Source organism: Rhinoderma darwinii, chromosome 13, assembly GCF_050947455.1.
Source record: "Rhinoderma darwinii isolate aRhiDar2 chromosome 13, aRhiDar2.hap1, whole genome shotgun sequence".
Classification (NCBI taxonomy): Eukaryota; Metazoa; Chordata; class Amphibia; order Anura; family Rhinodermatidae; genus Rhinoderma; species Rhinoderma darwinii.
The window spans coordinates 66,288,317-66,305,055 of NC_134699.1; the positions used below are offsets into that span (position 1 = coordinate 66,288,317).

General features: G+C 47.3%; 1 protein-coding gene across 1 annotated transcript in view; it reads right to left on the minus strand.

The window, feature by feature from the left end:
- RAB40B (RAB40B, member RAS oncogene family) overlaps positions 1–14,897 on the minus strand; it is a 32,724-nt gene extending 17,827 nt beyond the window's left edge. Inside the window, exons 1-2 of the mRNA XM_075846120.1 lie at positions 14,793–14,897; positions 12,768–13,028 (exon numbers count right to left, since the gene is read on the minus strand). Coding sequence (XP_075702235.1) covers positions 12,768–12,909 — 142 coding nt within the window. The 5' untranslated portion in view covers positions 12,910–13,028; positions 14,793–14,897. The remainder of the gene's footprint in view (positions 1–12,767; positions 13,029–14,792) is intronic.
- Positions 14,898–16,739: the final 1,842 nt, after the last annotated feature.

Genomic DNA, 16,739 nt, shown 5'->3' on the forward strand with positions numbered 1-16,739 from the left:
CATCTCCCATAATGAACTGAAGAAAAGCTCAGTGCATTATGGGATGTTAGAATCTGACAGAAGAAACCCCTAAGTGGTAACCAGAACTCATTGAATGTGACTGGAGTAGGACTGCAGCTTTGGATGCGACTGGAGTAGCATGTAATATCAGCATTATATTAAATCCAATAGATTTAAACATTATGCAGACCAAAAAAATAATGGGAATGAAGAAAGTGAATGCAGTTTACCGGCCTTATCTGGCTACATTTTGTGATATTCTAGAACCTGCACTCTACGCTCGGTGCTCTCACTTCGGCTGAAATTAGCTGCCACCTCCTCAGCTCTGCGTCATGCCTACATTACAAGAGATTGAATAAAATCTTGGGAAATGGGACATCAATCGAACGATCGGAGGCAAATTGTGATGCAGAAAAGTGGGTGAAGGGTTAATCCCGTCACAATATAAGTCATTTTCTCCCTATAGGACTGATGTATGGGACACTCTGCTTCACTACTTCTAGTCTACCGGTATGTAATGACATAGGTCGCACACTAACACGGGCTCTCAGGGGGAACCCACGTTCTAGACCACAGGCAAGTGCCCAGGTTCCAGCACTTGGAGCCCTACTCCTGATCGAGACTAAATTTGGCGCACATATATGAGCCCACCTGACATTTGGGTTGCACAAATTCCTGTACAAAGGATACTTTGGACACCTTGGTCTTGGGGTCCACAGTTTCCAGCGTGCCTAGAGATGGAGGGGGGCGACCGGCCGTTCCAGCGCGCCTACAGAGGGGAGGGGGGCGACCGGCCGTTCCAGCGCGCCTACAGAGGGGAGGGGGGCGACCGGCCGTTCCAGCGCGCCTACAGAGGGGAGGGGGGCGACCGGCCGTTCCAGCGCGCCTACAGAGGGGAGGGGGGCGACCGGCCGTTCCAGCGCGCCTACAGAGGGGAGGGGGGCGACCGGCCGTTCCAGCGCGCCTACAGAGGGGAGGGGGGCGACCGGCCGTTCCAGCGCGCCTACAGAGGGGAGGGGGGCGACCGGCCGTTCCAGCGCGCCTACAGAGGGAGGGGGGCGACCGGCCGTTCCAGCGCGCCTACAGAGGGGAGGGGGGCGACCGGCCGTTCCAGCGCGCCTACAGAGCGACCGGCCGTTCCAGCGCGCCTACAGAGGGGAGGGGGGCGACCGGCCGTTCCAGCGCGCCTACAGAGGGGAGGGGGGCGACCGGCCGTTCCAGCGCGCCTACAGAGGGGAGGGGGGCGACCGGCCGTTCCAGCACGCCTACAGGGGGAGGGGGGCGACCGGCCGTTCCAGCATTCCTGGGGAACAGTGGTTAGGATTGTCCACAATTGTAGGGTCCAAATGCATGGAGACACTCGCGGTGCCTGGATCCCAGAAGAAAAATAAATTTAAGAAGCGCTGGTTGTAGTACAGAAACATTTGGGGGTGTTCTCAGGCTCGGCACGCAGGGTATGTAACCCCCCTCCTCTGAGCATACAATGACACAGTGCACCCCCACAAGTAATAGATGCTGTCACACTGGTCAGTGTGGATTACACCCCTATAAATAGCAGGACATGAGATCAGTAGCCGCGCTGGCCGCTCGCCCCCTGGCCACAGGGCTACACTGAGTGCGTTTCCTCCGCCCTACCTGGAATTCGCTTTATCCGTCTTGGCGCTGGACCAAGTTCTATCTTAGGGAACTATTTCCATGTAAATAACACCACACAAGTGCATCCTGGGACGGCGTTGGCCTGTTACGTTCCTTAAAGGGACCGCATTAAAAAAATATTCAGGAGCAATCTTTACTTTGCTGCAACTTTTCAATATACTTTGTGTTTCAATTCTCTTCCATTTTCAAGTCCTCTGCTTGCTTCAATGTTCACATACTGAGGCTGCAAAAAACTGGTACACGCCAAATGTGTCTCACAGCTGAGGGTCTGTTACATTGTATCCAATCTAGCAATCCTCTGAGCTGAACAGCCTGGACTCCAAACCGATACATTGTAACAATCTGAACCAGAGAGAAATTTGTGCTAAGGTTGTAGGCATGCTCATTGGTGGATACATGCAAAGGGGTGGGGCTAGTTAAGCCACACCCACAGGCTACTACTATTGCTTTCTTATTACGTACCCCCAAGTAGTGAACAGTGTTTCCCTAAAATACAGTAAAATTCCATTAATCTGGCACCCAATCGTCCGGAGGTCCTGCTAATCCACAACACTAGGTCTAAACGGCAGGAAATTGATAATCCGGGACTGGGCTTCACCAACAGATCAGTATAGCAATTTCTCAGAATACTGAAGCACCTCCGCAATCCAGAGCATGCCGGATTATTGGAATTTTCCTGTACTAAAAATTGTTAACAGGACAGGACATTTTTGGGGTTTCCCCCTTCCTCTAAGAGAAGCCTGTGCTCTTCAATCAGACACGCAGAATCCCTTATGTGTAGTGCCCACCCCGGACCAGCATAAACGGTTTACATTCACCCACCAGCTCTCTAAATAAAGAAATATTATATCAGTCCAGGAACGTGGAACGCCAAAAACACTCCGGCCTCCAGAATCAGCGGTGGTTCGGTCGGGGGCTACCGTCCCCTCTTTTTTTTTTTTTAGAGGGTCCTTTATTGCCCTGACAAAGCTATAGAAATATAGGGGAGAACACAAACAATGGAAGGGTACACGATGGTGAGCTCTGCGGGCAAATTACTGCACAATGGTAAAAAAAAAAAAAAAATCATGGGGAAGTGGTGTTTGGAAAGTTTTTGCACCACCTTCATGGCTGAGCGCCTCTTTTAATAAATATCCTTTAAAATGACGATCAGCGCTGGCCCTTTAAGTCCCCCCTATATAGGGTGGCATTAATAAGACAGTGGAATATGGTTTGGCGGTGGGTGCTGGAAGCCGAGTGACAGCTCCGTAGTGGCGAAGACCATCTAATTATTCCGTGTGAGCTCTCTCGCTCTTCAGAAATCTCTTTTTGTGCCAATGTGGAAGGAGCAGCGGTAGGTGGGCGAGCGGTACGGAACGTGCAATTTCAGAAATGACTTTCTTGGCAGCTGAAGCATCTTAAAGGGGAACTGATCCAAAACGTTGACGAGGTGCAGGCTGTATGTTCAATCGGGTAATGGGGGGGGGGGGGGGGACGGGACGGACGGACGGACGACTGTTCTGTGCGTCCAGTCACGTTCTAGAAATCTTACACCAATCACGGAGCGAGAACCGTGTGCCGATACGGATAGTGAAGAGTAAACAGAGAGGATAGTCAAGATCTGGATGATGTAATACGCAGCTCGGATGTCCAAAGGCATTTGCCCGGGCCGAGGGCTCAGGAGGTGAAGAGCCGCCAGACACGACACATTACTCCAAGAATCTCTCCATCAAGGGTTAACGCATGGATCTGGAGGTCAATCACTGTGTATATAGGTTCTGGATTCTAGTTGTTGGAATTCATATGGTCATATTAATCTTCTCTGCACCAAATCTTCAGCAACTTGCTTCACGTGTCCTGTACTGATCTGGAGTAACGTTAGGTCTTGTTCTCCAGTCACATCCAAAGCTGTATTGATCGTTCTGAACTGAAATCTCCCAGCATTCCCTTCTTGTTCATGTAATTAATTGCTTTCAGCGCACACACACAACTGCTGGAGTAGAAGATGGTAAAATTCCAAGAATATATGTCAACATCTTCCATGGCCCGAGCGCGGGCACGACAGCATCTTCCACGGCCCGAGCGCGGGCACGACAGCATCTTCCACGGCCCGAGCGCGGGCACGACAGCATCTTCCACGGCCCGAGCGCGTCAGCATCTTCCACGGCCCGAGCGCGTCAGCATCTTCCACGGCCCGAGCGCGGGCACGTCAGCATCTTCCATGGCCCGAGCGCGGGCACGACAGCATCTTCCACGGCCCGAGCGCGGGCACGACAGCATCTTCCACGGCCCGAGAGCGGGCACGACAGCATCTTCCACGGCCCGAGAGCGGGCACGACAGCATCTTCCACGGCCCGAGAGCGGGCACGACAGCATCTTCCACGGCCCGAGAGCGGGCACGACAGCATCTTCCACGGCCCGAGAGCGGGCACGACAGCATCTTCCACGGCCCGAGAGCGGGCACGACAGCATCTTCCACGGCCCGAGAGCGGGCACGACAGCATCTTCCACGGCCCGAGCGCGGGCACGACAGCATCTTCCACGGACCGAGCGCGGGCACGACAGCATCTTCCACGGACCGAGCGCGGGCACGACAGCATCTTCCATGGAATGGACCGAGCGCGGGCATGGCAGCATCTTCCATGGCCCGAGCGCGGGCACGGCAGCATCTTCCATGGAATGGACCGAGCGTGTGCACGGCAGCATCTAACACGGACCGAGCGCGGGCACAACAGCATCTTCCATGGAATGGACCGAGCGCGGGCACGGCAGCATCTTCCATGGCCCGAGCGCGGGCACGGCAGCATCTTCCATGGCCCGAGCGTGGGCACGGCAGCATCTTCCATGGCCCGAGCGTGGGCACGGCAGCATCTTCCATGGCCCGAGCGTGGGCACGGCAGCATCTTCCATGGCCCGAGCGCGGGCACGACAACGTGATCAGTGTTGTTGCCTCAACGCCCGCACCAAAAAGGATACTTGTCATGGACCCATCCTGTAGCCCCGGGAAGTTTGTTATGAATGTCCAATGATCCAGAATTCTCAATAATCCGGGACCTTAGGGGTTCTGAAGACATCTCCAGAATCCAGAGAGAGCTTTTGGTTTAGTTTTATCGACTCAACAGAAAGAAGGTGGCAATTATGTGCCAACCACAGAGCAGTTACTACTACCACAATATAGAGAAAAAGTCAACCCACCCTGCGTACACAAGATCAGTCCGCTATGAAAAGTTTACATTAGTGGAAGGATGAAGAGAAAATTCTCCAGCCACAGACATTTCAGGCCAGACGATACAGAACCACGCCCAAAACCAAGCAACGAGGAGGATTATACTAAAAGCCGGGTATAGTCTACAACTACAGGTCTGGTAGCCATCACCCAGAAATGCGGACATGTGTGGTTCTCCACATCGACTGCTGAGACGTACTGAGGACTTCTCAACCAAGTTTCCATTGGTTAGGGCTTCCCAGGAAAGCAGAAAAACAAGAGTTGTAGGGATTCTCCCGGGGGAGAAAATTATTTTTGGGTTTCCACCAAAACGATTCAAAAGGTCTCTTATGGGGCATAAACTGTTGCTATATCAATGCAATAATTGGCCACCAAGTGTCCATATTATGGTGTAGGCCCTGCCCAAACTTAGTCATTGGAAATTTAGGGTTGTCTCACTGAAGTTGCCCACAGACAACAGAAAAAGTCATCAGTACCCAACTATTCCCACGAAACAAACAGAAGAATGGAATCCGACAGGTTGGATTTTTTGGGGGGGGGGGGGGGGGGGGGTTGGGTTGTTCTTGGGATGTTGGCTAAGGATTAATGACCAGTTGAGAACATGGGCATTTCTGGGGCGCTCCTATGTATGGAGCTGTTGCCCGACTTCAGTGGCCAATAACGGTAAGTTGTTGACTAAAGATCAGATCGCTCAAATCTACAGTCAATGGAAATGTCAACTAAATTGTAAGGTCTACAGCCAACTTAAGTCTTGTGCCCAAAGATGTCGCTCTCTGCCAACATAAAGGCAAAGATAGGAGATGAGATCTAAGACCTAGAAATGGTACCTCAGCATGAGGCTAGGCATAGGGCGGACATAGAACAAGGATGGACCTTTCATTGGATTTTTTTTCCATTGAAGCCTAACAGTTGAGAGCGAGCAGCTCCTGAGACAATGGAGGTCACCATTGTGCGCTGACCCAATATCTATGATCAGGGTTTGACACATGACTTCTTTAGGAGCCACGTAGACCACTCCAGGAGCCAGGTTGATTTTTGGAGTGGGCGACAATAAGTACTCCTTTAAGAAGGTAGATTCTAGCAAATCTCTTAGCACATTGGCTACCAGGCTCATGGAATTTGCCCAGCCCTGTTTAGGGGTCTGGTAGTCAATAAGCCTAAAAAAAAAAAAAAAGGACCTTTCATATAATTCAGTAGAAAACAATCCAAAAAGATGGGCGCTAGTAGCTCCTTAGACAATGGAGGACCCCATCATGTGCTGACCCAATATCTATAATAAAAGGTTGGACACACGGCTGACCACTCCGGGGAGCCCCCGCAGACCACTCCGGGGAGCCCCCGCAGACCACTCCGGGGAGCCCCCGCAGACCACTCCGGGGAGCCCCCGCAGACCACTCCGGGGAGCCCCCGCAGACCACTCCGGGGAGCCCCCGCAGACCACTCCGGGGAGCCCCCGCAGACCACTCCGGGGAGCCAGGTTGATTTCTTGAGGGGCCAGTCAATGAAAACTTACAATAAGTTGGGTTCCAGTAGAATCTCGCACATTGGCTACCTGACTTCCAAACGGGCTCTTACTGGCTCCGAAGGTCGATCCTATGAATGTATTAGGAATCCATTACGTTCCTTCCCATCGACAACCTATTTCCAATGAGTTAACCCTTTATAAACCAAGATGGCTGCTTACGACGCGTTGCCCTTTAATAATAAAATGTAGGCGCTGCCTGTGCTGCATACAGAAGGCGGCAGCATCGGCCTCGCGTCACTGTATAGCACCTTCTTATACAAGGCAGAACTTCTATAAGACGCAACAACGTAGGATTTAAAGGGCCGGACATATTTATAATACAAGTATCACTTGGATCATCCCGTTTCCTTCTCATTAATTACTCATTTCCGGTTTCCTGTTTACTCGTGGATTCTCTCTCGCTCCTTCCGTTTCGCATTTCCACGTTCCTGCCGTCAACTATATGTACATGAAGCGGTCTCAGTAAGACAGACACGGACCCCGACCGGCCTCACATTCCGGTTTTACGTAAATGAAGCTTAATTATTGTATAATGAAAATTTCTGCAAAGTTCTCATTTTTGTGTATTAATGCCTCACCATTTTCAAGATCTCTGTTTGCCGTCAAGTGAAAGTGACCGTTCCAGTTTACATTCAGAGGCTGAAAACCTGTACAGACCTAACACTATTCATGACTGAAGCTTTGTTACAATGTATCCAGACTAGACTATCAGCAGCTGCACAAATCTCTCTCCTGTCTTGACTGTTTGTTACAATGTATCAGTTTCAAATACAGGTTGTTTACCTCACAGAGGATGGTCTATACCAGGGCTCAACAACCATCAGAACTCCTGGTGTTGTAAAACTACATTTCCCAGCATGCCCAGACACTGTCTGGCTGGAATAATAAAGCCTTTGGCTGTCAGGGGATGCTGATACATGCTAGTTTGGTACAATGTATCAGTGCAGGAAAATATATCTGCCTGGAGTCCAGTCTGGTCTAGACTGGGCATCATGCAACAAACCCCCTGCTGTGCAAAGTATTAGGTCTATACAGTTTTCTCCTCTGGAAGCAAAGGTGGCTTCCATGCACTGACAGCAAGTAGAGATCTTGAAAAGGTGAATTAAAAAAGTTTTATAAAAAAAGTTGCAGAACTATATAATGCATCCAATATAATAAAATACACGAATATAGAATATCAATACCTGGTAGTCCTAGGCCAAGTATTTCATGTCCCCTAATGAGTTAACCCCACAAATTCTAAAATTCCATATCATCAGTTCCTAGAAAAGCAGAGTGTCAAGCAGAACGGTGATTATTAACGGTGCCAAGGCGATTGTCCAACACCCCCCGAACGTCACAGTCACTCAAACATTTCTTCGGCTAACTTGTTTTAATAGGAGACATTGGATTTGGCGTTCGGCACCGGAGACCTACAATTATCGTATAACCCAAGAAACATTCATGTGCATTAAGATCAAGATATTAGCGGGAACAGACACAGATGGAGTAATAAAAAAAGGACAGGAAAAACCAGAAAAGGTGCCGAGAGCAGGATGAGTCAGGGGCATGCTCGGGACTGACAGGTCCTAATCATTACACCAAGCCTGGAGGATCATGGGAGTCAAGTGGACATATAAACAAAATCGGTGTGGTGAGGGGGGGGGGGGGGGATGGTATTTACGTACTCCCAGCCTGGTCTTCAGAGTCTGTATAATGATTAACAACTAAGGGTACCCTGGATTTAAAGGGGGTCTCCATTTTCAATAATTAGGGGTAACACAGAGGAGCATTATATGATAGAGTTTCATGTCTAGATGCTGTCCTGTGGAGCCAGGGCTGGAGTTAGCACGCGGCGGACCGGGCAAGTGCCAGGGCCCACCACCCTTGGGGGCCCACTCGGCCACCGGGTGCCGACGCTGCCGTCGTAACGGCATCACTATCCATATAAGGACAGTGACGTCAGGAGCAAAGCAAAAGTCCCAGGCAGAGGGCTAGTAGTGCTCTGCCCGGGACTATGGCTCTAAGGGTTGCCCCTGACAACACTGTCCATATATGGACAGTGACGTCAGGGGCTTCTCCTGAAGCGGAATCCCCAGCCAGAGTGTTGGCAATGCTCTGGCTGGGGATTATACTACTAGAGGGAACCCCAGAGGAACTACCTGGGAGGGGGGTGGATGTGGCACTACCTGGGAGGGTGGCCGTGTGGCACTACCTGGGAGGGGGAGGGTGGCCGTGTGGCACTACCTGGGAGGGGGGAGGGTGGCCGTGTGGCACTACATACAGAGGGCACTAAATTTGTGGGGGTACAAACTGGGAGCTGCAGGCAGGAGGCATGCTTTACATGTACTCCCTGCAGGATTTATTAGTCAGACATAACCAATGGATCTTGTAAGAGGTGCAAGCATTGTTAATAAAGAGCAGTCATGGCTAATCAATCCTGCATGAAGTGGTAGCGCGAGTCATGTAGGCAGACACGGCTAATAGATTCTGAAGGGAGTGTCATAAACCCTATATATAATTTTGTTTGAGCAGACCTGCCAGTATTAAACCTATATATGTATCCTTGTGATCGGGAGCAGGCACGGCTTATCGATGCTGCAGGGAGTACCAGCAAGAGAGAGAAAACAGGGGGTGCCCTTATCAGCTTGTGATGGGGCAGGAATGACTATTGGATCCTACAGGGAGAATTAGGGCAATTATCCACCTGGTGTGTAGCCTGTAATAGGGAGCAGGCATGGCTAATCGATCCCTCGAGGAGTGAAATTATCACCCTGTAATAGGGAGCAGGCACGGCTAATCAATCCGGCAGGGAGTGCCATATGTATCTTGGTGATAGAGAGCAGACATGGCTAATCAATTCTGCATGGAGTGACATCATCATGCCGGTGATAATGTATTAGTGCTGTATGTTATGTCAGGAGGGGGGAGCAGACACCTCCAATTCATGTATATATTGTGTCTATAAGGAGAAGACAAAACTAATCCATCCCGCAGTGAGCCAGGTAATCAATCATATGCACTGCCCTAGATTAGCATTTTGACGCCTAATCATAACCCAAGCTACATCTCTAGGTCGCACAATCCACACGCTCAGCGCTTTTACCCACAATTATACAATCCTGGAGAACCCCTTTAAATTTGACAGGCTGGGAAATCTCATGAAATATGAACAATCCCGTTTATTCCCACGGTGATAGCGACGGCATGTCACGGCATGTTAAAGTCTGCAGAGAGGAGACTGGAGAGTGACATCATCGTGTCCGGAGACGTCAGCGCGCTGGAACCAGTATAGCAGGTTCTATAGGGAGGACGCAAAGCTGAGCAAAGTCGTAATAGTAACGTCCTTATCGTAACGACTCCTTAATGGGGTCACATAAATGCCGCTATCGTCTTATAGTCAAGGATGAGCTCTGCCACTATAACCCCCCATCATCCTGAAATCAAATATAGGTATAAAACCCCCACACTACTTACACACATGGAAGATTTTTCATGCCCCTTTTATAGTTGCCTTACAGTCCCCCACGGCAGTGACAGCCACGGCGCCCCCCACAGCAGTGACAGCCACGGCAACCCCCACAGCAGTGACAGCCACGGCGCCCCCCACAGCAGTGACAGCCACAGCGCCCTGATAGAATATCCTATAATTGTCCGCCACTGTCTCCACAAATGCCAACCACATTACCACTATATGTACCAGCGCCAGAGTGCCCGGAAAAGAGCAGGAACAACGTCATCCACACTCCTCTTATGAAGGACGACTAATAGAGATCTGTGATGTGGGACGTGTTACGGGTGACGCTTGATGTATAATATGGCGGAGGTGTCACGTGGCATGTGGTGTGTGTTATTGTACAATGCAGCTTGTCTTAGGGGTTATGTGGGATGTTACATAATATGGCAGATGTAGGATATATAATGTATGACGGCTGATGTGCTAGTTGTGATGTAATATGTGTGATGTGTTATGATGGATGTAGGATGTGTTACACTAAGCTTGATGTGTGATTGAAGATTTATTATGTGCGATGCGAGATGTGTTATGGCGGATGCATGTCTGCTGTATAATGTATGATGTATTACGTGTGATGTACAAAGTGTGAGATTTTATGGCGGATGTATGATGGATGACGTGATGTACAATGTGTGTTTATGGCGGATGTATAATGTATTACATGTGACGTACAATGCGTGATGTGTTATGGCAGATGTATGACGGCGGATGATGGCGGATGTATGACGGCGGATGTGTGACGGATGAATTACACTATGTAGTATATGTAATTGTGACCACAAATCAAGATTGGGTTCCTTCACGTGTAGCCAGGACTGTGGGTGAAGGCGTCAGTGGCCGGGGCCAGGATCAGACAGGTATCAGAGAGTACGCAGCACCCTGAGCCCGGCCGATGCCGAAGTAGGTCAGATATAATCATGATGCACCTGTAATCCCAGGGTGATAGAAAGCCTTGAGGAACGATGATGACGGAGGAGGAGGGCCCCCCCCACCGTTTTATAGGATTACGCTGCAGTCCTGATCAATGACCCCAAGACGGCGGCAGACGAAACTTCAAGAGGTTTAAGATTAATACAGAATGTAAAAGTCCTGTCATCAGGCATTTTATGGGCTGACAATCTGATAGTCCGGCACGCATCAAAAATAGTCCAATGCCAGATTAACAGAATTGTTCTGATAGTCCGGGACATCTGGACCGGATTATCAGAATACTAATGCATCATTATGGCAGAAAATCCAACATTTATAGGAAACTGGTGATCAAGACAAACCAAATAACCCTTAACTAGGGGGCGCCATTTCACCCACTAAACTCAGACGGCTAGAAATCAGATAATTGCCACATAGGCCCCTCCCCTCTGAACCCACTCAGCCATTCAGGGGCCCCAGCTCTTGGTCTATATAGGACAGGGTGTCTGACGTAATGTACATAATAGGGTCACTCGCTGAAGACGCGGATCATGTTGCAGGTGGAGTCCGGCCGATACGTGTGGGAACGTCACATGACTGCGCAGAAATTGGGTTAACCTGTGTATTACCACACCTTGTACGCTGACTGCTCAGGGTGTCGCCCTCGACGGGATCACTTGTGGGAACGTGATCGCAGCCAAAGACTCCAAGAGTCAGAGTCTCGCAGCAGGTGCACAATATTTCTACAAATATCTAATATACTTTGCATTTCAGTCCCTTACAATATTCAAATTTTCTGCTTGTTGTCAGTGAATGGAAACATAAATCCTGGTCTCGTTCTGAAGACTTGTTATAATGTATCAGCCTAGGCAATTCTATACAAAGCAGCAGAAATCTCTTCTTCTGGACTCCAGACTACGCTACATACATTTTAACGACCCTAGAAGATACACGAGCCGGACTAGATCGAGTCAGGTTATCAGCCACTAGATGTATTCACATTTACTGACAGCAAGCAGAGATTTTGAAAATGAGAAGAAAGGGATATACAAAGCAAAATAAAAAATCTGCAGAACTGTTCATTCAGCCCTTTAAGGTTGTCTGACATAGTATTATACAGCGAATGATAGACGTGTGGACTCATTGTCTGTCAGTGAATTGTGACCAGATATTTAAAGCTGAACCTACCCTTTATATCAGTAGTCAGCAACTTAAAGTATTGGGAGAGAATAATAAGTATTTGTATCTATAGCAAAGCCTGTATTACTGCGGCATTAAAGGTAAAGAGGATTAACGCAACGCATCAAAATAACTCCGCGCAGCCTGCAGGGATGTCACTGATCCCCCAACACCACAAAACTGGGAGGAGATCCAACCCGTCCATCCATAAACCCTCAACTGTAGTAAAAGCAAAGTGACAATGTAGACACGCCATTGAGTAACCAGATGATGTCACAAGATTCCTACACCCGTCTGCTGAGTAACGTTTCCACTGAGAAGACGAGGGCATTTACTAGTAAATGTGGCCAAAAATCTGCAGATCTTACGCACTTAGTAGGATTCATTTGTCAAACGGTTAACCCCAAAAGAATGGTATTATTACAGATAGCAACCAATCAGAGCTCAGCTAGTCATAGGGGCATATAAAGATGTACAAGAATATAACTACTATAATACTGCCCCTATATACAAGAATATAACTACTATAATACTGCCTCCTATATACAAGAATATAACTACTATAATACTGCTCCTATATACAAGAATATAACTACTATAATACTGCCCCTATATACAAGAATATAACTATTATAATACTGCCCCCTATATACAAGAATATAACTACTATAATACTGCCCCTATATACAAGAATATAACTACTATAATACTGCCCCTATATACAATAATATAACTACTATAATACTGCCCCCTACGTACAAGCATAGAAGGGTAACATTGTATAGTAAAGTACTCACCCATGTTGTAACCGTATGGAGACTCTGTGGCCCCGTCCTGTAGACTGGCCAGGATCTCCCCTTTCCCAACATCACTGTCCCCAACAAGCAGAAACTTCAGCAGGAAGTCGTAGGCTTTGACCGGACTTGCTCTGTGGGTCATTCTCCTTCCTGAGAGACTACCGTTTGGGGGGCTCCCTCAGCCCATCATGAGATCAGGCAGATATAGGGTCACAGAGATGCAGTATCCAGGAGGAACATACCCAGAATCCAGAGTATACCCTGAGGAGAGGAACACAGAAAAACACACACAAAAGAATAAGCACTGAGAGCTGAGAACATATACAATCCAACTACACCATAACACACCCCACACCTATAGAGCACACACACACTGCATATACCACACACCTATAGAGCATACACTGCATATACCACACACACACACACCTATAGAGCACACACTGTATATACCACACAACTATAGAGCACACACTGCATATACCACACACCGTTTATACAACAAACACTGCATATACCACACACCTATAGAGCACACACTGCATATACCACACACCTATAGAGCACACACTGCATATACCACACACCTATAGAGCACACACTGCATATACCACACACCTATAGAGCACACACTGCATATACCACACACCTATAGAGCACACATTAGGGAAGACGTATCAATGTAGTTGCGCTTCTATTCTTGCCAGTGACGCGCCAAAAAAACATTAATTTGCTTCTTACTCGCTACATCAGGTCGTATACTTAGAATATGACCGTAGATATGTAGAGTCTAAAGTGTATCACCCCATAGGTGATGTACAAGAGGTAAAGTAATCCAACGTGCGCCAAATCTATCAAACAGCGTGCGCGTCACAGGAAAATGAAGCACATTTTTAGCATTAGGCCAAAATTAATAAAATTGCTCCATTGAATACAACACACACCTATAGAGTACAGTATATGTGCCCCATACCCCACACCTATAGAGTACAGCATATGAGCCACATACCTCCATAGTACACACTGTATATACCACACACCTATAGAGTACAGCATATGAACCAGACACCTCCATAGCACACACTGTATATACCACACACCTATAGAGTACAGCATATGAACCAGACACCTCCATAGCACACACTGTATATACCACACACCTATAGAGTACAGCATATGAACCAGACACCTCCATAGCACACACTGTATATACCACACACCTATAGATTACAGCATATGTACCAGACACCTCCATAGCACACACTGTATATACCACACACCTATAGAGTACAGCATATGTAGCACATACCTCCATAGTACACACTGTATATACCACATACCTATAGAGTACAGCATATGTACCACGTACCTCCATAGTACACACTGTATATACCACATACCTACAGATCACAAACCGTATATACCACACACCATCATATGCACCACATACCTCCACAGCACACGTTGTATATACAAGACCACCATAAACATATAGATTACACACATACACGACATCTCCCTACACCTATAGATCACACACACACACACACACACTCACACACACGTATATGCCACACTCCTCCACCCAGCTATAGATCACACACACACACATATATATATGGCACGCGCCTCCATACACCGATAGAACACACACCATTTATACCAAACACGTATAGATATCACACACACACAACTCCATATACCTATAGATTATACACCTTATATACACCATATGTACTGCACACCTCCATAGCACACACTATATACATCACACATATAGATCTCACTGTATATACCACACCGCATATACAATACACCACCTATAGATCACATGGTATATAACACACCTCCACCTATAGATAATACACTATGTATATACCACACACCTATAGATCATACGCACGGTGTATACACCACACCTCCACCTACAGCTCATACACACTGTATATACCACATACTACGATACACCTAGAGATCACACGCACGGCTACGCATATAATTCGCTACCACACATATAACACAAACCTTCCCAGTCTCCAGCACAAGCCGTTCTGCCAGACGTGGAGAAGTCCTCTCAGCCTGACAGCTCTCGCCCCGCCCTCTCACGTCTCTGATTGGCCTCTATGACAGTTGCTATGGGATCAGTCGACTTCCACTGGCTAATTCAGCCATCCATCACTGCTTGGGCGGAGCCTTCTCCCACTCTTAATTTTGCCTCCAGGTAAGGGAAAAGGTAGGCGTGTCAAGGGAACGTGATGGGCGGGACTTGGGAGGGGCTTCCGTTGTTTACAAACGCGCGTTGAACTCTTGACTCATGCGCAGTAGACGGACTGCCCCACCGTCACCAGTCACTGATACATTGTAACAAAACATGACCGTAACATTGTTATCAAGCATATGAAGAGTATGTCAATAATTACCGATATGGAGAAGACACTGTCTTCTCTACCCCCTGATCTCTTCATTATATATATATATATATCCTGTACCCCCTGATCCCTCCATTATATATATCCTGTACCCCCTGATCCCTCCATTATATATATCCTGTACCCCCTGATCGCTCCATTATATATATCCTGTACCCTCTGATCTCTCCATTATATATATATATATATATATATATATATCCTGTACCCCCTGATCCCTCCATTATATATATATCCTGTACCCCCTGATCCCTCCATTATATATATCCTGTACCCCCTGATCCCTCCATTATATATATCATGTACCCCCTGATCCCTCCATTATATATATATATCCTGTACCCCCTGATCCCTCCATTATATATATCATGTACCCCCTGATCCCTCCATTATATATATATATCCTGTACCCCCTGATCCCTCCATTATATATATATCCTGTACCCCCTGATCCCTCCATTATATATATCCTGTACCCCCTGATCCCTCCATTATATATATCATGTACCCCCTGATCCCTCCATTATATATATATATCCTGTACCCCCTGATCCCTCCATTATATATATATATCCTGTACCCCCTGATCCCTCCATTATATATATCCTGTACCCCCTGATCCCTCCTATTATATATATATCCTGTACCCCCTGATCCCTCCATTATATATATCCTGTACCCCCTGATCTCTCCATTATATATATATATATATATATATATATCCTGTACCCCCTGATCCCTCCATTATATATATATATCCTGTACCCCCTGATCCCTCCACTATATATATCCTGTATCCCCTGATCCCTCCATTATATATATCCTGTACCCCCTGATCCCTCCATTATATATATCCTGTATCCCCTGATCCCTCCATTATATATATCCTGTATCCCCTGATCCCTCCATTATATATATCCTGTACCCCCTGATCTCTCCATTATATATATATATATATATATATATACTGTACCCCCTGATCCCTCCATTATATATATATATATATCCTGTACCCCCTGATCCCTCCATTATATATATATATCCTGTACCCCCTGATCTCTCCATTATATATATATATCCTGTACCCCCTGATCCCTCCATTATATATATCCTGTACCCCCTGATCCCTCCACTATATATATCCTGTACCCCCTGATCTCTCCATTATATATATATATCCTGTACCCCCTGATCCCTCCATTATATATATCCTGTACCCCCTGATCCCTCCACTATATATATCCTGTACCCCCTGATCCCTCCATTATATATATATATATATATATATATATCCTGTACCCCCTGATCCCTCCATTATATATATCCTGTACCCCCTGATCCCTCCACTATATATATCCTGTACCCCCTGATCTCTCCATTATATATATATATATATATATATATACTGTACCCCCTGATCCCTCCATTATATATATATATATCCTGTACCCCCTGATCCCTCCATTATATATATATATCCTGTACCCCCTGATCCCTCCATTATATATATATCCTGTACCCCCTGATCTCTCCATTATATATA